At 35.7% G+C, this 24,594-nt stretch overlaps 1 protein-coding gene across 1 annotated transcript; it reads right to left on the reverse strand.

The window, feature by feature from the left end:
- Positions 1-799: 799 nt before the first annotated feature.
- Positions 800-9,188, reverse strand: LOC104595708 (IAA-amino acid hydrolase ILR1-like 1). Its single transcript, XM_010256569.3, has 5 exons — positions 8,629-9,188; positions 5,884-6,009; positions 5,425-5,739; positions 2,352-2,480; positions 800-1,300 (listed from the first exon to the last, which is right to left on the reverse strand). Exons 1-5 carry the CDS (start codon positions 9,022-9,024, stop codon positions 926-928), a joined length of 1,341 nt encoding a protein of 446 aa, XP_010254871.1. The 5' UTR covers positions 9,025-9,188; the 3' UTR covers positions 800-925.
- Between the last annotated feature and the right edge of the window lie 15,406 nt (positions 9,189-24,594).

Below are 24,594 nucleotides of genomic sequence, written 5' to 3' on the forward strand. Positions count from 1 at the left end.
AGGAGATATTGAGGAATATACCATCTATAAAATCAGAGCAAGATGGGCAAAATGGAGGTATGTATTCGGAATCTTATGTGATAGATGAATACCACTACAGCTAAAAGGAAAATTCGTTGTGCATTTAAGAAAATGTGCTAAAAAATGAGTGTGGCAGAAATGTAAATGCTTAAATAAATTATTGATAAAGCTAGAAAATATAAGGTTAAAATGGATTCATATGAAAGAACCTAAGGAGAGCTCCAATAAGTGATAAAATGAGAATAGTGTAGATTGAGATGGGGTTAAAAGCTACATCTATAAAAAAAAGAAAAAAAATGTTACAAAATGAATGGCTAAAAGAGGTAGAAATAGACCAAAAAGAATTTGAATGGAAGCAATAAGAAATGGTTTAAACACCTATAATTTAACTATGAATGTTGCATTTAACTGAATAATGAAATGGTGGAATAGAATTCATGTAGCTGATATCACATAATTGGGGAGATGATGATAGTGACTTTGATGAGATGTTAATCAAATGGCCAACCCCAAATAATTGGGATTAACTTCTGATATGGACTGAGTTATATTTTGGTGAGCTAGTTATCCAGGTTGACTGGTTCTAGACATTTTTCATTCCTTTTATTTCCTATGGAACTATCACGATTTGAAGCATGTGTTTCATGAAGACAATGTCCTACATCAGATCATGATGCTGTCGGAGGTAAACCAATTCACCTAACACTACTGCTTTAGCTCAGTTGTTTGCTGGCCCATGTTTATTTCGTTCTTTTCATTTTCTGTTCTTGGTAAACTATAAACAAGAAAACTGTACCATCTTATAAGGCATCATCAGAACAAACTTATGTATGCGTCTCTTTTCAAGGATTTATATATATGACGATACAACTAGGATCAGGATTCATTGATGCATCAATTTTTGTTAATTGTTACTAGTAGAATTTGTGAGATATGAATGTGCGAATGCAGCATGTATTGCAGCTCCAATTGGAAGGATATCCTCATCAATGGTATAATAAGGGTTATGTGCGGGGTAAATTGATCCAACCCTCTCATTCCTGATTCCTATCAAAAGGAAGGATCCGGGTATCTGTTCTAGGTAAAAGGCAAAATCTTCACTGCCCATGGAGCAAGGAGCTGTGTGCATGTTATTTTCTCCTACGATCTGGGTTGAAGCATGATGCATTAGATCATAAACTCTTTCATTGTTCACAGTTGGAGGAATCATAGGATGCTCCTCTACAGAGAATTCCATGTCCACCGAGCATCGGTGCACTGCTGCTTGCCCCTTAATAACCTGATACATGAAATAGAAAATAATTATTTTCATGTGCAGAACTTGCCTAAACTTCATCTAATTTCTGTTCTATAATTTAAGTCAATTTCAGCCTCATGCAGTCATGCATTGGGATGACCATAGGTTGGGCTGGGCTAGGCCCCGTCCAGGAGTCCAGGTTAGTCCATATTATATTAACTAAAGTTATGGTTTTTAAAAATTAAAAACCACTTCTCAAGCTCTCAATATTTAACAATTGTTCCATGTACATTAAGCACTTTCAATGAAAGAGATACCCAAAACGTGTGCATTCTGGGTGTAGTTTGAGTAATGGAAGATTTGTATTGCTCATGGTTGTACTTGATACCATTTCTCTTTCTACCTGACACGTTTTGGGTTGATTAATACAAATTTAAAAAAGATATATGTTTTTGTTTACTTGATAGGTTTTAGGTTCTTCACCAAAACAAGATATATTTTAGGTTGATCAATAAAAAACTGATGTTTCTATCTAAAACATCAAGACGATTCAACTATAAACATTAATGGTCAGTCCTGGATATGCATTTTTTAGTTGAAGTGATTTTTATATGTAACTAATAATCGCCTTAAAAAAATTTCATTAGAAACAGCAATAGTACTAAAAACAAACCATGTATATTTATCCAATGTTTTCAGAAGCTGAGTATGCCCCGCTGGTTTATTTTTTATACTGTGCATTGTCTTAACTTTTATAATTGGGGATTTTTTTTTTTTGGTATTTAACACAACATACCAGCTTTTTAACATAGGTGGTAATAGCTGGGACTGCCCAGCTAACATGCCAACCAAGCCACCACTTAATTGGCCTATAATTAATGATTAAATCCTTCAAAATACATAACGAGAGGAGTGAATACAAAGGGTAAGGTGCTCTCTTACTAGTGATAGTTGAGACTTAGGATCGAATCCCGCCTGCACTTGAATTGAGGGGATTATGGGTTTGGGGATGGACTACCCCAGATGTGTAGCCCCTTAGAGAAAAAAAAAAGAGTGCACACAAAGTAGATGAAGGATGTTAGCTAACTATTACCTCTTCTATTCTTTGCTTTAGAGCTTTGAGTTTCTTCCTTCTGAAAGCCCTAAAAGTACCACCAATTATGGCCTCATCTGGAATTATGTTATATTCAGTTCCGGCATTGAAATTGGATACAGAAACCACCTGCACTACCACACTGTTTATGTGAGTGAGAGAGTGCGTTTTTAATAAAAGAACCTTTATAACTCCTATTAATGATTAAATGATTAATTCATGAGTACTTGTAACAAACTAACAATGTCCTGATGATCATTATTACAACTCCAACTCTCACTCTCTTTTTTTAAACATCCAACTTTTACAATACTGACAATAATATGCATTTCTGCTTATATCATTTGGACGTAGAGGTGGAGTCGGAATTTTTTTTAAACCTCAAGTGGAATGGGGGAGGGGGGAATAAGTATGGATGGGCTCATAAGGGGGACCAATCATGGGAGTGAGAAGAATTTTATATGAAAAACTCCATTTCAAGTGGAGAATTCTGTACCATAGGGGGCTATGGCTCCTCTAGATCGCCCTGGCTCCGCCACTATGGACTGTGATGAGATGAGATTAGCATTGGGAGATTAGTTCTACTGTTGGTTTATGGACCAATATTAATAAAGGCTGAGTTTGGAAACAATGCAAATGGAGTGTAAATCTCGGTTCAGGGTAATTTTGCACTTCCATTCATTTTTGCCTGTATTTGGCAACATTATATTTATGCATTGGTAAATGACAGACCAATGCATATTTATATTGATAATAAGATGTAAAAGTACATCAATAAAAAAGAAGTAAAAAGCATATGCTTTATTGAAATTCATGTTTGCATCCATTACAGTTAAAAGGCTGTTTGGTAAGAACGTAAATTTGTCAGTGTAAAACTAACCCAATTTTACAATTTATATGAACCGCTTTACACTCTACATATTTGCATCATTTCCAAATGCAGTCAAAGGGGTATTCCATGCAACATAAATCGTTCTTGAATTTCTAGTTTCAAAAAGAAGTTACTCTGGTTTTTTCTTTTTATTTGATGTCATGCTTATTCATAAGGCATATTATATTAAGATAGAGATTCTAATCAAATGGATAGTAGCTTATATTTCTTATTATTTTTTATTTTTATTTTTGATCCACATCCATTTAGGCTGTGTTTGGTAAAGGAAAAAGTAGGGAAAGGAAGGGAAATGTAGGAAAACCTTTACAAGCCTTATATAGGTTTCCCTTCCTTTCCCTACTTTTTCCTTCAAACCAAACATAGCCTTAAAGTTGGGCTGGTATGGTCCATATAGGCTTTAAAACACCACATGAACAGTGCCTATAAGAGGTTTTTGGTATTTGTTCCACATACCAAACAGTAGCCTAAATTAACCTTATGGAAATGAAAACATATTTTTGTTTTAAAAGAACAGTCATCTTTTATTAGTTTTAGAAACAAATTTATTTTTCTAAATTAAATTGAAAATATTCTAAACATTGTTTTAGCAGATTTTGTTTTTTTGTTTTTGCTTTTTTGTATATAACATTGAAAAAAAAAGGTAACACAGAAACATTTATATTAGAGAAAATCCCCTGAATAAGGCGTTAGAATCTCCTACCCTCAAAGGACACCATAGCCTCACATTGGAAGGGTTCAGCTTTGATCAATGCAATGCCCTTTTGAACAGCCTTTATAGTCTTACATTGGGAAGATCTCCTTACTTATGTGCTTTATTTTATAAAGAAATATTCTCAATGTAAGATTGCAAAAGACTGTTGGAACAACATGAGCAGGGTCTTGCACTCACCCAAGCTGAACTCGCATTGGAAATATCTCCTGATAATAAGTGGTCCATAGCTGTGATGCTCCCGGTGTGCAGTTATGGTGTCCTGTGGGCAGGAGATCGGAACTGATAGTGGTCCACTAGCTGAAAGGATTAATTACCTATACCTCCCTTTGGGGTTTTAGTCAAATACTATACTACATGTCTCGTTTACCACTTTACCTAATATTTTATACATTCTTTGATTATGAATGAAACTGTTCAGGGACAGGCATCGAAGAAACAACTAAGGGACAAGACAGAATTAATGGAGATAAGTATATATTTTAAATTAACAAAATTATGCTCATTTTTTAGTATTAAATACCGTTTAACATTTCTATTTTTGTTTTATTTTATTTTTTGAACGGATTTGACTATGATATGAAAAAGATGTGATATTGAAAAAACAATTGACCAATAAACTAGAATCATAAACGTGATAACAAATAAGATGTTATTTACCAAAATTCATGAGTGAATTTTGATTGGTCAAAAATCTTTTCATACCATCTCTTTCCCACATAATAGATTTTCCCTTTTTGAACATATTTTTAAGTTTTCATTCACACCTTAATGCTAGCTATGGTTTCAAGAAGTATGAATATAGGTTTTCTTTATCTATATGATATACAAGAAGGTGCTGAAAAAAGGATAAAATAAACTTTTGAAATGAACACATTTTGGTCACTAGAGCTGAAGCAAATTAAAGGAGGGGAGGAACAAATAATTTTAACCCTAAACTACATGAGATGATCAAATCTGTTTCAATTATTAATCAAATGTAGATTGTAAAATCCCAATCCGATACAATTACATAAATATATCATATGAATCCTAAATAATCGGATTAAATATCGGATAAAGCTGCCCATTTTTTAGTATCATTGACAAACCCTAATGATAGAAGATATTTCGAATGCATGCCTGTAGTGTCTTGTGGATAGGAGATATGAGTTCTTTTCAAAGCCCAAAAGTATAAAGTCCCAATTTAGTTTGGGAGGGCTTTTGGAATACAATTTCTGGTGTCTCAAGCTGAACCCCACATGGAAACCTCTGAAGTTGTGTTTGGTGAAAATAGAGAAAATCAATATAGGCATTCCAAATGCCAAATTTGTGACTGTAACATGAACTTATCCTCCGAAACATAATTGCTCAAGCAAAACAGCTCAGTCAAAATAGCTCACCCCAGAAGGAGAGGTCGTCCCAAACGGGGCCTTAATTTTGGGTCTAGGGTCGGAAATGTCGGAAATGGGTAAGTTGGAGGGATTGGTTACCTGGGAATCTAAAGGGTCCGTCTCCCTTGAAACAATGTTCTGTAAGCTAATTATTGACGCTGAGGCTGCCAAAACAGGATCAACAGAGTGTTGCGGAATGGCTGCATGACCACCCTTCCCACTGATCTTTGCTTTGAAACCTCCGCAACCTGCGAGAAACTCTCCAGGCCTAGAAGCCACAACACCGGTATGATATTGAGACATAGTATGCATTGCAAAGATAGCCTCCACATTTTCTAGTGCTCCTTCTTCGATCATTTTTTGTGCTCCTTTCCCTCGTTCCTCTGCAGGTTGAAATATCAGGACAACTGTTCCCTGCATAACCATTTCCATTTGGGTATTGGGTGTAGCAAATAGACTTCATTCTTCAGATTGAAACAGATAATTGGGAAAAAAAACACTCAAAAGAACAGAATTCCAACTATTTGTATTGTGACAGAGTTTTGAGTTACTTTCAACCTTCAACGTGGTTCGGAGCTCTTGCAGTATCTTCGCAGCTCCAAGAAGCATGGTAACATGAGCATCATGCCCACAGGCATGCATTTTCCCCTCTACTTTGCTCTTGTGTTCCCACTCTACCATTTCCTACACACGTGTAATGTCAAATAATATTAGGAAAGACTGGTCAATTGCTATTTGCTGCACCATGGTAACAACTAACAAGCGTCAAACATTTATTATGAGGTTTGGTTTAGCTGAGATCCAGGTACAGGACATGTATGTCCAGAATGAGCGTTTTGAGCTTTTTCATGGAAGATGAGTTGGGGTTACATCCAGATCTCAGCCTCTCAGGTAGTTTTATTTTTATTATTTTGGATAAAAATAAGGTATATAATTATTTTGGGCTAGGCGCAGAAATTACAATCCTGATTATGTACGATTAATTGTTTTAGCATTTACTTTTATCCATTGTGTTGAATACTTGAATTCATTCCATTTGCTACAAATTCCCTCTTTAATTCTATCAACTTGAATTTTTAGAAACCCCCCCAAAAAAAGGTAAAATTCTACTTTAATATCCTGAACTTTGAGGGTTGTGTCAGTACATGAATTTTTAAATGTGTCATTATAGTTAATTGATGTTAATTATCTGATTACTTGATGACATGTGCAATTGATTTTTTTTAAAAATGTCAAAACTATCCTTCATAAAAGACATTGTTCATCATCTTTTTCCTTGAGACTGAACCAGAGCAACCAACCACTAGTAAAACTATCCCCATTTTGAAAGCTTCTGAAACATGTTTTGGCCTTCTCTTTCGAACCCTAACCGCCACCGTCTAAACCAAAGGCAATAGTCATTTTTGTATTTTTGGCTTTCTGGCTTCCTGCTTAAACAAAACAAAGGCGATAAAAAGAGATTGGTAGAAATAAGTCAATAACCATAACCAACGAGCTTTTTCCTATTCTCTTTTGTTTTTTATTCTTCCTTTTTATTTTGCGTGGCCGCTTCTCTACTACCTCCTTCTGGTTTTGTCAAGGTGGATGAATAACTTCTTCCACTTCTTCGTTCAATTGATTTTGAGGATTACTCTCTCTTCTCTTATCTTTCTCTCAACCATTGTTGTCTAAGGTTGATCAGTTCAGTTTTATTCGACCAGTGAAGTATTTCTTTTGGTCTTTGTAATGTAATCATTCATTTCTGCTCTGCTTTTTTTGGGGGGTAGAAGTTTCTGCTCTGCGCTATTTCTACTAAAGAACCTCCTTTTTATAGTTCATTAATTAGTTTTTTGTGCCTCTTTTTTTTTTTGTTTTCATCCGTTTGTGCTGTGAATTGAAGAACTTGTTTTAGTGTTTGAGAAAAGCAGGTTTAGGTTGCAATCGGAGGCAGATGTTACTCTTTCAGAACCAGGAAACAACCGGCCCGTTGAGTTCAGCAGTGGTCTCCAACATATTTTCATCAGCTCTATAACAAACACGCTTAAATTCAATTGAAACTAGTATGTAGATCAAGAAATATTTTGAAACTTTAGGTGGATTTTGGGACTTAGCCTGTTACTGTTATGTTGCTGAAAGAGATGTCAGAAAGCATAAATCGGGAGAAAAAATAGATGGAGCATCGCCTATTATAAAAGAAACTAAAACAAAGTCCTATGAATTTCATGTTTAAACCTCTTTCATACAATGGACAATAAAAAGAGCTATGGAATATAAATGCTCCTCCTTCCTAGCCTTGATAAAGGACGTTAGGACGGGGCTTGCTCTTGTCTGTTGAGAGGCGATCGTTCTTGTTGGGTGCAGTAAGTGATAATTCTGAGGGACCTTACGAGATTCTCTCATCTCAACTTTTGATTCGTTCTACTCACATGGCCAGATGGTTGGAGTCGGGCTTTGCTTGCAGACCCGGTGGATCAATCTGCTTGGTTTTTCTCCAACCTGATTCCCCCGTGGCCAATAGAACAAAACATGTAAGAGATTTGGTCGATTTGATTAATCAACTGTGTTTAATTTCTACTTTGAGCAATAATAGGTCACACTCCATAAAAAACTTTAGGTTGATTTTGGGACTTGTTTACCAATTAGAACCAACACAAAGAATTGGTTAATAAAAAAAAAAATAGATGATATTCAAAAGGCATTTGTATCCTTTTATGTCATTTAACGAAGTTTAGGATAGTAAATGAAATTTTCCTAAAAAATGAAAAAAGAAAAGGAATCCCGTCCGACAGACAAGTCCTGATCTGGGTCCCCACATCTCATGCATGGTGGGTCCCAGTTTTACGGTGAGACGAGGACATCCCAGCTCCCCGACAGGGCGATAGACAAACCAAAGGATAGTACCCAAGAGGGTTTTAGATCTGGAGCAGTGTTTGCGTTTGCATTTTCTTCAGCAGCAACCTCTCACCCTTCTCCTCCGGCAAAAAAGAAATTGAAAAAATGGAAAAATTGTTCTGATCCAAGCCTTATGTTCATATTATACTTCGAAACAAATTAAAAGGGTGACAGCAATCAAGTCTGAGGTTGTGGCTAACGTTTTTCAGCCATTAATTGCTTACTACTATCAAAAACTCCTTCCAAAGGATATATGATATATCACTGAGGCCCTAACCTCGCAAACCATAGCCATGGAAGAACGGAAGATATTCCCAGGAAATTAAGAAAAAAAGAAATAGCAAAGTCTTTTGGGAGACCATCATACATCGATCATCACCACTGCTCAAGATTCAAGAATGAGAGAGAGAAAGAGAGAGGTTGACTACGTACCTGAATGGGCAAAGCGTCCATATCTGCCCTGAGAGCAACAAATGGAGGGCAGCCGGAGCCTATGGTAGCTACCACACCCGTCTTTGCGACAGGCCATCGATACTCGACACCGATTCGATGGAGCTCGCGCCTAATGAGCTTGCTCGTCTCGAATTCTTCGTAAGCCAGTTCTGGCTGCTCATGAATCTTTCTTCTAATATTCTTGAGCCAATTCACAGTCTCCGGAGCATTAGCCAACCTAATTATCTCATCTCTAATCGAATAGTTTCCAATTCCATCCCTTCCGAGAGAATAATAATCCAACCCTTGTTGTTCCACCGAACGTTGCAGTTGCAGGCTCGAAAAAGCGGCAACGACGATGAATACCAGAAAAGAGAGGAGTCGCAACAGATCCATGGATCACTTCTGTCGATCGGTTTCAGGCAGAGAAGATGAGTTGATATTTATACATACATATATAACTGGATGTAAATAATTGCAGGCTTGCAGCCACACCTTCATCACGTCAGTCCTGCGCAGTGCCCACTCTATTAAGTATTAACTACACCCCACACCCAAAATGGACTTGCCCATACAAAATTATTTAATTTTATTTTTATATCCTTTTCTGGTAATACATTCAAAAATATTTATAAAAAGAGCGGTAGCTTTTTCTACACATTTAGCAGATGTCTTCGCCTTTTTATTTCTGTACAATTAATTATTAACGTGACTCTCGTGATTCGTGAATAGTGTGTGAGCTCTTCAGAAGCAGATGAGATGACGAAAGCAACTACGATCTTCACTTTATCCTATTATCCTATCTCTTCTGAGTTCCAAGAGAATTATTAGGCCGTGCCGAAGCTCCTGAGTATCGAATGTTTACGATTTACCGATCCAACGGTTGAAGTTCTTCGCTTAGTTTATCCAGTTACTAGCAGGAGATCGAATTTAGTCCGTACAATTACAAGACCGTTCCCACTGCCACTTGCAACCGTCTTGGGATCTGCTCCTCACGGACCGTGCCTCACACTGATCTAACAGTTACATCCCACCCATTATTAGGAATATCTTTATATCTCCATGAATAATAAATACAAATTACAGGAGATGTTCTCCATATATATAGTGTCGGAACATGCTGTAAAATTGGTGTGATATACGACTCTTTGAGAGCAGATTCAGACTCGTCTGCAAATGGCTGTGAGGACGGTGTAAGTATGGTATATACTGTGATGTGTTTGTGAAAGTGGCAGCAATTGAATCTAGGCAAGGTTTAAAATATTGATAGAAGCTAATACGGCTCAATTGGGGCATATCGGCCTATGTTGAGTTTTACTTTTATTTTCTTTTAGATTCTTTTTTCAAACTGGTCTAGAGGAGTCGTTTTAAGGCCCATCTATTCCTTAAACCAGGTCAGACCTTAAAACACCCACTATGAGGCCACTCATACGATATGTATTGATAGATACGACCTGATATGTATTGATATTTTGAACCTTAAACCTAGGTAGAGACACGGGCAAACAATGGAGGATTTCACTATTCATGTAAGTCAGCAAGTGAAATCCACTCTTTTTTTATATTTCTTACCATTTTAGGCTGTAATTCTGTTGTGTTGGGTTCTAACCCATTTTCTCCCAGACCTGTGTTTGTGAAAGTGGTAAACACGCCTAGCCAATGACGGCCTCTTAGGTGGTGATTTCTGAGCTCTTTTTACTTATTTTTCCTTTTTATACACATATACATGATCAATTATACTAACAATATGAAAAATGTTAGAATCCAATTTATGCAAGTAGAAATATTCATAAATTGGATTTTGCAAAGGTTAGAAATATAATATTCATAAAATAGTTTAATATAATAAGTGCACTTATTAATTTAGGATTATAATTGTTATTTCAGCAAAAAATGTACTTATTGGTTAAATGGTTCATCAAAACTATATCTCAAATAAGTACTGGTTTGGAAAAGGTCCCCCAAATACTTACAATTACTTATTTATAAGTATTATTTACTTTACATACCCTAAAGTTGTCCCTAAGGCTGTATTTTGTTGCAATGCACATAAATTTGCACTGATGCAAAATCATGCCAATGCAAATGATTTGAGTGTAAATTCTGACATATTTTTATTTCAAAATTTAGATTATTTTGTTCGATTACAGTAGGGGTGAATAAGAAAAACTGAAAAACTGAAAAATCGACTGAAATCGAACTGAAAATTCAATTAATCGATTGGTCGGTTCGGTATTTTAAAAAAATCGAAGGTATTGAGTTGGTTTCGGTTAACTAGAATAGAAAACTGTCGGTTAGCTAAACCGACTAGTATACATATATTTATATATATTTTACGTATATTTATGTATATTATATTTTTTATACATTATAAATTAATAAATATGCATTGTATAAATATATATTTATAATGTATAATATATTGTTTATTATTTAAATATAATATTATATATATTTCTAGTTTTTTATTATATATTTATATATTTTTTATAATATATATTGTAAATAATAAAAAACTGATGAACCGAACCGACTATTGATTGAACCGATGAACTGGTTTATCGATTGGCTTCAGTTCAATTTCGATTACCAGTTTTCCAAAAACCGGTAACCCAATTTGATTTCAAAAATAAGCTTGCGGTTTGGTCACCCCTAGATTGAAACACAAATAAAATAAAATAAGACATAAAGCAGAATTTGCATTTTTTTTTTTCATTTGCACTCCCGTGCATTTATGCATTTGTGCAAATACAAATAAAATTGTACTGCAACCAAATGCAGTCTAGCAAAACTGGTGGCGGGATTGAAGAAAGATGTATTATCGATCCACGTAGAAGCTTAAATGGATGGCAGGTGTCGTTGACGTATAATCCTCTTGATCATAAGAGTCAATTGGAAGGAGTACAAAGGTAAAACTATATAATTTATATTATTTTGTATTTGTATTTATAATGTATATATATTTATATTTGTATTTATACTCTTTCCAAACTGAGCGGTTGTTGTCAAATGCAATGCTACTTGGTCTTCGATTGTCCAGGTCATGCACATGGCATGTTTTTTCGGGTTTGGACCTACATGACACTAGTTGTAGTTATAGAGGCATTAAATGAATGGATAAGACACGTGTGGGAAAGTCCTAGAAGCCTGCTTTGACACATGTAGCTAGCCCATGTAGGTCGCCGACCCGTTCTCCAATAAGAAGCCAATCAAGCCATATCGATTTTAAAAGCTTTCAACTTAGCAAGAATACTGGATTTTGACTAGGTGATTGTAGAATGTGATAACAAAATTCGGGAATGATCCCAGAAGAGATTCAAAACCAGCCTCTAAGTCATTGGGTGCTTAACAAGTTAATAATCCTTTCCACAGATGAGAAAATTACTTGCGTTGCAGGGTTCTTTATTCCTTTCTTATTAATATGGGATATGAGAAACGTGCGTAACATGATTTTGAGCCGGCCTGGCCCGATTGTCCATGGGCCGTGCCCCAGCCCAGCATGATTATATGGGCTGATGGGTCATGCCGGGTTTGGGGTTTCAGGTCTGCGGGATGGGCCAACATGGCCCGTATTATTGTGTTATGCCACCCGTGGCTTGCGGGCTAGCATAGGCTGGCCTATATATATATATAATATTTATATATTATACATTATATAAATTATAATTATATAATAATATATAGTATATAATATGTTAATAAAATAAATATTTTTTTTCAATTTTATTTAATTATTGTATATATTTTATAAAATTAAAATTTTAACTTTTTCTTCAATTTTTAAATAAATAACTTTGGCCCAGCCTGGCCCATGGACCAGCCCGGCCTGACATGAGCCCATGCAAACTCAGGCCGTGGGTCGTGCCAGGTCAATCCCCCAAAATATCCCAGGAGTGGGAGGCACGGCCTATGCCGGCCCAGCACGACCCATTTTATAGCAGATCAAACCTGTGGATTTCAATGTTCTATCCAACCAAAGACTATCCACCGATTCTATCTTCTAGGTGGATGGATCTTTCATCCCTGAAACAAGGGCTGTTGCTACAGGCTATATTATTCTTACAAAATATCTTTCTATTATGCATGTAGCTAATAAAAGGAAAGGCTGTATCACTAAATATCAAATCTCTTTATGTGTTTTATGATTCTCAATCCATTGTATATGTCATTACAAAACTCTACTATGGGAGAATGGTGGGTCAAAGCTCTCAAGAGAAGGTTTTAAGCTTGATGAAGGTTTTTGATATTGATGTAGCGCGATCTGGTGCTCTTTGTTGGAGGACAGTTCAGACGTCAGGCTAGCGAGATCGCCTAATCGAGTTGCAAGACAAGTTCGTCAGAGTGTCCAGGGTGTTTCACCTAATGTGGGCACTCCGATGCTTAAGTTAGTGATTTGGAGATTTGAGAGAACTGAAAGCTTAGATTGCAAGAGAATTAGAGAGCTTAATCGTGCGTACCTTGTGAGACTGGAGGCAAGGCCTTTATATAGGCGAGCTATCGTAGCCCTCACGATTCCAAGATCGTTGGCTCGTCTGGTCCAAAGTTGGTTTCGTTCCCGAAGATAGACTCCGTATAAGTTGATAAGGCTTATCAAAGCCCATCCAAATCGGGCGGGGAGAAGATAAACTCCGTTGACATAGTGTCAAGGATCCCGAGGAGATCGAAGACAACTGGCTTGCTTCTAGATGAATGTTACATGGCACCTCAGCAGGTCAGTGCCTATAGTTGAGCTACTCGAGCCTCGGTCTAGCTGAGTGACCCGAGGTACATGAGGTGATTGGGATCGTTGAGGTGCCCTAGGTTGCTGAGGTGTCACCAAATCATTCCATCACTCCACATGTCATCACATCATTTAACGTGCCAAATTATCCCTCATCAGATACTATTGTAATTGAACATATTAATAGATCTATGAATACTACTGCCCATACTCTAGGATATAACGCCTCTAAATACAATGTTCTAGTTTGTGACGAGGGCAATATGAACCTAGGTTGTAATGTTTTTTTTAGGGTAAAATAGAAAAATCTCCCCTGAAGTTTTTGACAATCATAAAAATTTCCCCTATAGTTTTACTTTGATAAAAACCTCCCTTGAATTTTTAAAATATTCAACAAAAACCTCCCTTCCGTTAACCGAAACAAAAAAAATTAAATTGATGCATTTTTGTCAAAATACCCGTTTTACCCTTTCATGAAATCAATGCCCTCGGATACTGAAATAAAATACCCGTTACTACAGAAGACTTTCTGGTTGAAAGCTGCTCTTGCTTTGCATCTCTCTGCAACTTTAGCCAAGACTTAAGAGAGCGAGCGCTCAACAACATTTTCCCTGTGATATCTCTCTTCAGCTTCATCTTTAGTGCCATTATGCCGTTGGCATGACTTCTTGGAGACTTTCCTGTCACCACCGCCAACAATAGAGGAGCTTTCGAAAGGACCTTAATTTGTAGAGATTAGCCATAGAATGAACCCGAGTGAAGTTCTTTGATTTGTAACTATTATATCAGAATGATGTGTGAATGCTTCAATTTTCATATGGTTTGAATCCCTTATTTGGTATGTTTGGTTATGTTAGGACAACTTCGAGATGGCTATGTGGATTTTTGCATTATGTTATAGTCTGTATTTTCTTTTTCTTTTCTTGTTTTTGGTAGAAATCCATTACTCATTTCTGGTTGAGGAAGAATTGCTCACCCGGTCTCGTCAAGATGACCGATAATGATGATTGGTGCCATAAAATTTTACCTTTTGTAAAAAATCAAAGAGACAATAACTAGTGCAATTGAATATTTAAATTAATATCAATCAAAGAAGAGAAAAAGGAATGAAATTCACTTGGCATATCTACTTTAATAAAATAAATTCACTTGGCAAGAATCATGACCTCCGGTTTCCTCATTGGGGATAAAAGGTCAAGTAAATGCTCCTCATCGAATGGAATCCATAATCCTTCATTCTGCGGATGGCCTCAAGCTATTGCATGCCAACACATTTCATGTCCTATAATCCTCTGGCATCAACTTGGTCAAGGTGGGCATTGAAAAGGAGGTGATTCCATTACCGAAGCTCAATGGGAGCAACATTAGTGTGTGAATTCAAGAGAATCATTGAAAGTAAGGTCCGGATATTCTAGGGCTAGGGCTTTAGCTTGAGAAAGGATGAAATTTGTAGTCATGGAGGAATCAGGGTTCGAATAAGCTGTTTTGATTTGCAAGTATTTTTGGAATCTATTGATCGCCCACACCCATTGGGTTGTCTACAACTGAAACAACGATTAAGGGCTTTTTTGATAGGAAGAACAAAGCACGCATCCTCTATCCTCTATATTCAGTACAGAAAAATGAACGGAAACAATGATTTAGGGCTTTTCTGATGGGCAGAATAGAGTTCGCATCCTGTATATTTGGTACAGAAAATTATTTGTACTTGACCGGAGGAAGTTTTAGGGGAGAGTCTATGGCGGCTGAATTCTACCTCTGTTCGTGACTCGATGGAGTTTCACGGTAGGAGATTGAAAAAAGAAAAGAGTACGACAGATGGGCTATTTCAAGTTAAAATGCAAAGGGTAGAATGGGTATTTTGTAAAACTTAATGCATGGGTTGGATGTTTTCCGTCTGGGTAAGTGACGGAAGGGAGGTATGTGTAGAGAGTTTTTTAAAAGTTTAAGGGAGGTTTTTGTTAAAGTAAAACTTGAAGGGAGGTTTTTATGATTGTTAAAAATTTCAAGGCAGGTTTTTGTATACCCTTTGGTTTAAGTAATGGATTTCCCCTGTTGAAAAATAAAAAAAAAATTAAGGTTCATATACGACTTTGAATGCTTATTGTAATTTTCAATGGATTCTAATTATTGGTATGAAGTAAAGATAACAATTTCCACCTTGCTCAGTGGGTATTCATATCTAGATCAGATTTGCTTCTTACAGAGTGTGTTTCACACTGACCTCACAGTATGTTTCAGCCATATATCTGGAACATTTCTATAATTACAAATTTTTATTATTGGAGAGATGTTCCCAAGGCACGACTAAAACGTGTTGTCAGGCCAATGTGAGTCACGTTCTGTGAGGAGCAGATCCAAACTCATTCATATCAATGGGGTGAGTTTTTTGTTTGAAAAATGGACTTTGAAAGTAGGATCAGGTTTTTATATTTTACAATTCATACATGTACAATTAGAGAAGGAAAAATCTATGATGGGGAAAAGATATGGTATAGGAAGAGTTTTGACCGATCAAAACCCACCTATGAATTTTGATAAATAACACCTAATTGGCTACTATGTTTATGATTCCAGTTGACTAGTCAGAAGTTTTTCAGATATCATATATTTTTTTTTCATATCATAGTCGAACCCATTAGAGAATGGTATTAGATTAAACCTGATCCGGTATACTAAATTAAAAATGCTGCTGATGCTTACCGATATACCAAGGGATGTATATATGTTTTAGATTGGAAATTAACCCTTAGCCTTCCTCACCTAATAATTATTTTCTTTTAAAGGGTAAAATACAAAAACCTTCTCTGATGTTTCTAATATTCATAAAAACCTTCCCTGTAGTTTCACTTTAGCAAAAACCTCTCTTTTATTTTTAAAAAACTTGACAAAAACCTCCCTTCTGTCAATGACCAAGACGAAGACGTTAAACTGATGATTATTTTCTTTTTTAAATATCTACTTTACCCTTTTACAAATTAGTTTGCTTCTATGAGGAGAAACACAAGAGGAACGAATGCACAAGGGTTTCAAGGAAGACAACACAAGCCGTATGTTTTCATTTTCGTTTTCGTTTTTTTCCTTGTCATTTTTTTCTTCCTCTTTTAGACGTATTCAGCCAAGTGAGTGAACACAACACTAGCCGATTTCTTATTCGTCCTCTTTCAGTCATTATTTTGACACTGATATTTGGTTCATTGTTTTAACATTATTGTTCAGTTTAAACAGTATTTTAATGCACATGGGTTTCAATCATTATTTTGACATTGATCTTTGGTTCATTGTTTTAACATTCTTGCTATGTTTTAACAATATTTTAATGCACACATGTTCCGGTCATTATTTTAACAGTATTGCTATGTTTTTAGACGTATTCAGCTAGATGGTTTTTCTCTTTTCATTCAAAATTTCAGTAGTATTACTTTGTAGAAATTTAATAGTATTGCTTCGTTTGGAGCTTCATTAAAAGAATCACTCGATTGATTAGTCTTGGATTTCTATAGAATTTTAGGGATCTAGAAAGAGGTCAATTGGTTGTGATTGGTCTTTAATTCACTTTTTGAGCTAAAACCTATTGAACTATCACCGTCTCCTTAAACTCCTAGAGCATCTTTAAAACTTTCCACATCATGGGTCTCTTTTTCAGAGATGTCTCATGTGGTGGCGATCTCAAGAAGCATGGCTAGCCGGTTCTCATCGCCACCATCGTCGTCCCTAACGGATTTGACCCAATTAAGCAGATCATTGAATATGAGCAGGGGATGTTGGGATGGTGGTTTTCTGGTCAGAAGTTCCAGTAAGAGAATGCCAAAGGAATAAGCATCGGATTTGGAGGTGGCTCGACGATTGGACTTGCAGGCCTCAGGGGCCCTCCTATATCCGGCAGAGTCAGGGGTTTCATCTTTGGAGGAGGTATCGGTGAGCATGGCCAGGCAATAGCCGGTGAGACAAGCCTCAAAGTTGGGACCCAAGAGTCACATTGGAGGACTTGAGGTTGTCGTGAACGAGCCTGGATGCTTGATGTTATATATGCCAGGCCTTGTGCCACATCCTCTGCTACTTTGAAGCATGAAGTCCAATGGTCTAGCCTGTGTTGATCTTGAACCTATGACATTATTTATTAGGCTAAAATACAAAAGGGTAAAATGGGTATTTAGAAAAAAATAATAATCAGTTTAACGTTTTCTGTCTTGTTATTGATGGAAGGGAGGTTTTCGTCAAATTTTTAAAAAATAAAGAACAGGTTTTTGCTAAAAGTAAAATAATAGGGGAGGTTTTTATGATTGTCAGAAACATTAAGGAGGGTTTTGTATTTTACCTTTTTTAAACCTAGTATCCTTTCCCTACCTACTTTACCCTCAAATGTGGAGAGGATTAGGAATGGCAACGCCCCAACCCCGACCCCCAAATCATCCCCATCCCTGTCCCCGATCCCCGTTAGGGAAAGAAATCCCCCTCCATCCCTGACCCCGACCGAGATGAATTCCCAACCGGAGACCTGAATCCCCGAGAAAGTTGAGAGACTAAGGACCGTTGGGAGAAAGAGAGACTAAGAGTCTGAGAGTCTGAGAGAAAAGAGAGACTGGAAACTAAGAGAGAGAAAGAGAGACAGGAAACTAAGAGAGAGAAAGAGAGATAGAGAGAGGACCATTGCGAGTTGAGACCGACAATGAGAGAAGTTCGACGACAACAGTGGTCGGTGACAATAGACGAAGGTCAAAGGAAGATTGAAGAACTGAGTTTCAGTTCTTTCTTCTTTGAGTATCTCTCAATCTCTGTCCTCTATTGAGACTCAAGTGGTAGCCTAGTAGTCGGTGATGATAAACATCCGATGTTCAACGGGCGAGTGGCGACAACAATGACAGTCGACGAATCTACAACGAAGACAAAGGAAGAAGAAGACTAGGGTTCACGGTTCACTTTAGAATTCTCTGTCTGTCGACTGTTGAATGTTTGTATTTTTTAAGTTTTAATCTTTAAAAATAAATGAATAATAAATAATAATTAATATTATATATTATATTATGCATATAATTATATATTTATTAATCGGGGTCGGGTCAGGGCAGGGATTGTATTCCCCATCCCCGTCCTCAAACTCGATCGGAGATTCAAGGATAGTCCCATCCCCGACCCCGGCCCCACCAAAGTACGCCCCATCCCCATCCCCATCCCCGTCAGGTTGAGGAGCCCGAGTACTCATCGGGGACGGAAGAAATTGCCACCCCTAGAGAGGATTTAGATTAATAGAACCTATTATAAATTTTTAAGAGGATATAGATTAGAAGATTTGTGAGGATAGAAAGAATTTAGAATTTATAAAACTCTCTTAATACCGTCTTATTATGATGTCTACCAAACAATTCAAATTAGACTTGCAAAATTTTCGGCCCAGGTCCTACTAATCTGCATGGAAACCGGACATATCGAATATGATACACCGACAGTGAATTGTTGTGGAAAAACTACTTAGGTATGGAAGAATCAGCCCATCTAAAATCGTCCATTGACCACCTAATCTTTAATATTCTTTTTCTACGAGAATTTTCGTTAACGGTCTTTCCCCCCTCCAAATGAAATGTAGATATTATCGAATCTTACGTAGCTATTGGATTTACATTGTAACTGAAAGTAACTTTTATTCATACTTCTTAATCTTCAACTTACCCCAACCTTGTTCATTCTGACGAATCCTTGTTAATTATATGATATCCAACCCAAGCTGTATCAGGATGAGTTTAAAAGGTTTCTCCATTATATAATACATCTAATCTAATTTAATTATCTTTTTAGGATTTTTTTTTTTTTGGATTTTGAGAAGGAGAAAACTGGTTAATGGGGTTTTGATTTCTATTGATTAAAAATTATATGTTCATTTTTAAGATTAATGTGGGGATCAGAGAAAATTTATTTTTCTGAATATCACTTATTCAGTTAAATGATACTCAGAATTGCTAACACTTGAATAGAACAAAAATACCTATTTTAATAATGTATTTTTATGATTAAAATGATCATTATCTTATTTATCTAAAAAATATGGGCGGGATAAGTGTTTTAGGAAAAACTTATCCAAATAATTTACATTTATTGGCGTTAAAATAAAATATGTACTGTCGAAAGGATGTCGTTTTTATTTGTGACACATGTCCTCTCTACTTTTTCTCTTTCCTCTCCTTTTCCTCCTCCCTCTGTTTTTTTTTCTTTTTTTCATCTCTCCGAGGAGATGTTTGCCGAGCAAGCTACTCTTCTTGGAATCTATGAATACCTTCTTCGTTTTCTCGTCTTTTGTTTGTGCGACTTCATGTGAAAAATTAGAATACGCTGTAATGCTGATCATCATCGCTTTGGCGCGTTGTTGGTTTGTCCATGAGTGATGACTGATGAGCCCAAGTGTGCCGTATAGACCGTGTTCAATATTCGAATATGTGATTTGATTTGAATTTGGCATATTAATTATTTTAAGTAATGAATAAATATATAAAATAAATATTTTATTTTTATAAAGTATATAAATATATAATTTAATTATTATTTATAAATTATATAAAATATTTAAATATTTTATATATTATATATTATATATAATAATTAAATAATCGGTCAAATTCGAATTTTATCGAATTGAATCAGATTATATCCAAATTTGATTTGATTAATTAAATGGTATAAATAAAATATCCGAATTAAATTCGATAATACCAAATCTTGAATTCAAAATTAGATTTTTAAATATCACTCTTCATGTGATGTAAGAGGATTAATGTTTGGATAGGAATGGATTGGGGTGGGGTGTTCCTAAACCTACCCTCTCTATACTCTCTCCCAATTACTCGCGAACCCCCTCCACTAGTGATGGACCAACCTGAATGATGTTAGGGACTTCAACAACTTGGGTTGAGCACTTGATGATTTGAGCTCGACTCAACTTGACAAAGTACCCGGCTCAACTTGCATTAATCCTTCGCTTAGAGCGAGAGAGTGAGCTACTGGGACTTGGATATCTGGCTGAACGAAACTTACGAGAACCCGACTCAACTTGCATTCATTCCTTTATTGTGAAGCAATGTTTTTGAATCGTCGGATCGTTCAGCTTAAAAATCATTCAAACAATCGAGTAAATAACATAATGTTATATTATTTTTCATCTAAATAAGATAATGACTATTTTAACAAAAATGTTTGTTATAAAAGAGATATTTTTGTCCCATTCAAGCGTTAATAATTTTTCTTCTAAACGGGAAAGTTATTTATTCACCTAGGAAATGAGTATCATTTACCCGAGATTCTTAATCTCCACATAAATGCGAAAAAAAACATTGAATTCTTGGTCATTAAAACCAAAATCTCATTGACCAATTTACCCGATATAGAACTCAAAATGACATTTAAATTCAACTTTTTCAATATTAGGACAGATTCCCACGCCAACTCAGAGCGCTACACCTCCTCGTTCATTTCCTCACCTGCCTAGATGTAATTGCCTCTGTTTCTATTGTTTCCCTTACCTGCTTCAATGGTACGGGAGGAGGCAGAGATCTTTGTCTCAATGCCCTTTTAGATGAATAAAAGGGAAGAATGACTGGTCAACCCATCTTAGAATTCTTATTCCCATTGTACAGGTGGGATGAATCCTGCACCTAGATTGATGTTTAATTCACAAGCATAATAATGTTTATATAGGGGGGGTGGGGTTGTAATTTTAGAATTCAGCAATGGGTTGCAATGAATTGATATGAAAGGGAAGGGTCACACACCATTATTATTTGTACTTTAAATTGAATAAGAAAGTGTTTCGATACCATTAATTTATGACAAGACTCTTACATGTAGGGCCATCGGCCAGGACTGTTGCTCTTGTCCGTATTAATTTTCTTTTTTGGGATAACTACACTGCACTCCACCTCATAATTTTAAATACCTCCCCTATAACACTAATATCTACCCGTGCATTGGTATCAATTTCGAGTTGGTACCTACCCCAATTGTACGATGAAACTAATATTTGTTGTGATGGATTGAACAATAGAAGCCCCTTAAGACTGAAATCAACATGGACCAGTTCCATAGGACCACCCCCTCCTTAATCGGAACTCATATCTGCACCCCACAAATGCCCCACCATAAATGTCCTACAATATATCCCAATCGTGTATTGGAAATATCTCCCATTGACAACATTTGGAGATGTTTTCAATGTACGTTGAGATGTGCATGTGGGGTGCCCCGTGTAGGGCGTAGATGTAATTTCCCCTAATCCCCTTTATCTTGTGGGTGAAGTCACTGGGATGTAGTTTTTTGGGTCTGTTAATAGCAGGGGTGTCCACAATTCGATTAATCGAACCATGGGCATATTTTGCAAACTGAACTAGTGGTACTGGTTTTTCAATTTCTCCAAACCAAAACTGAACCGGTACCATCGGTTAACCGGTCCACCGTTTTGGTTTTTGACCAGTTCGGTTCTTTGATTTTTTTGGTTTATATTTATAATATATATTATATAAATATATGTATAATATTATATTATAAATAACAAATGATATATAATATATTATAAATATTTTAAAAACATATAATATATTTATAAATAGATTATTATAAATATAATATAAGTATATATTTATATATAATGAATATATATAATATATAGAAGATATGTGACATATATTAAAAATATATATAAAATATACATATAAATATATATATACCGGTTAGTTTAGTTAACCATCGGTTTTTTGTAGGTTAACCGAAAACCGAACCGGTCCTTCGATTTTTCAAAAATTCCAAACCGAAATCGAATCAATCGGTTCAGTTAACCACATTTTACGGTTCGGTTTTCTCAGTTTTTCATGGACACCCCTAGTTAGCAGGCTTTAAATATGGATTTGTTTTTTCGTATTGGATGGAAATATGGATCCACTCATCCACCCATAAAATTTGATTTGATTTGATTTAAATATATTATTTACACCTACATACCTAAAATTTATCTATCAATAAATAGTTAAAAGTAACTTCCAATTCATTTTATTTATAAATTAAATATAATATTAAAGTAATTTTTAGTTTATTTTATTAATAATGTATAATATTTTGATCATTTCTAATTTATTTTATTTATAATGTTCAATATTTGATTATTAGAATCCAAGTTCTATTTTGCTGAAAAATATCCAATTCTAATTTGACTCTAAATAAATCAAAATTGGATATTTCCAATCTTATCTGTGAGACTAGAAAAGCGTCAACCTTTTGAGATGCATCATTGCAACTAGGATGGAAATGGGGCGGGTTTGAAGAGGGTATTGTAAATTCTAGATCTTATTTGTCCCCATAAATCTCCTATCCAGTACCTGCCCCAAAAGGCCAAAACCGATTTTGAGAATCCAAACCCTCCCAGCATCAAAATGCAAAACCCTCCCTACATTCAAAGATATGCAAGTTGGGTTTAATTCACATATATAATATTCTATTATTTCTTGTTATATATTTATAATAAATAAGTAAAACCAACAAAATTTTCAATTATTTACTTAAAACATATAAAAACACTATAAACTACCAATCATATACCTTTTTATAAAATTTAAAATATTATTAAATTTTACACCTAATACATAAATTTCATATATATATTTTTAAACAATATGCACGACGAGGATTGAATTTAACCTAATTCTATATTTATAAGAATTGTAGAATCCCAAGGTCCATCTCTATTTTAAAATTTGTCCTTTAATCAAGAAAACCTGTCCTGTCAGGGTGGATACCCGCGGGATAGGGTAGATATTGCCATCCCTAGATGCAACTTCAGAGAATGGCTTCTTAATATTTTACAACTTTGGGATGCTTCCTGCTTTCTACCTACACACGTTTCAAGCTTAGTGGTAATGGACTAATGGCGAATGAATAGGTCGAATGTAATGTATGATCTTCAAAGTCCAATTGGTCGGCTTATTCCATTTACATGCATGCACTGTACATCCAAATATGTATATATGAAATTACTAGTAGGGCCCATATAACGTACGAGCTTTGTTAAACAAAACCAAAGTTGAAGAATTCTTAGTCAAATTGCTTCCAATCAGAACATTATTATTTTTTATTATTATTGTTAAATAAATTTGTAGTCATTTTTCTTTTAATGTTTATTAATTTTTATTGAGATGAGATAAATTGTTGTTAATTGATTAAATTATTGTCATGTCATTTTCCACATAAATTAAAAGGTAATAATAACTGATTATTATCGTGTAAAATTTATATTTTAACTATTCAAAACAATAATTAATAGATCGATCGGATCCAATGGAACGGGATTTGCATCTTGTAATATGGCCCGGCCCCTTATAAATCGCACCATTTTGGATGGGAAGATCTGAACCTACCACTCAACTGGTCCCACCATAGAGATAAAAGAATAATATGGGGGAATTATATCATCTCTCCAGTATAACTTATGATAGATGGAGAGCCTTTTTCTATTAAAATTCATTGAGAGCTCTGAAAATAAAATATAGATATGTCGTAGAAAATCAGAGAATGGAAATGGAGAGAATCGGGATTTGTTCCTGTGTCTCACACCGACTCTCAGCCCTGATCCAACCATGTATTTAGAACATCTGTAGATAACAATATAAAGTATGAGAGATATTTTCTATGTGCAGCTAGTAGGGCTGTTCACAGGTCGGGTTGGGTTGGTTTATTGATGGTTTTCCAACCGATTCGATTTGATCGGGTTACTTGAAATTAAAACCGAAATCGATCTTGTGTTAAGCAAAACCGATTTGATCAGTTTGAGTCGGCTTGAGTCGGTTTCGTCTCTACTTAGTGATGACTTAGTTGTTGTAAAGTTAGGTTGTAACTAGGATAGAGACAACTTAGTTAAGTAGGAATTAAGTAGGTTGTAACTATTAACTAAGATTGCAACTTGGGCTGAAGAAAATCATCGGTTTATGATTTTTTATAACCCGAAATCGACCAGTGCAGAAGAAAACCCGACCGATTCGGGTTGGGTTGGTCCGGGTTGGTCGGTTTGATCGGGTTGGGTCTTCTTATGAACAGCCCTACAAGGCATTGTGAAGAGCGCCCCTGTCAGTAATAGACGATTCAAATCGAGAATATCTAAGGTTGCATCTTGGGCCGGGTTGGCCTGAACTCAATCCTAACCCAACCTAAAAAAATTGGATTGGGTTGGGTTGGGTTGGGTTGATGTTTGGGTTAGGATTAGGGTTGAAATTCATGAA

This window comes from Nelumbo nucifera, chromosome 3 (assembly GCF_055504915.1).
Source record: "Nelumbo nucifera cultivar China Antique chromosome 3, China Antique-T2T, whole genome shotgun sequence".
Lineage (NCBI taxonomy): Eukaryota > Viridiplantae > Streptophyta > Magnoliopsida > Proteales > Nelumbonaceae > Nelumbo > Nelumbo nucifera.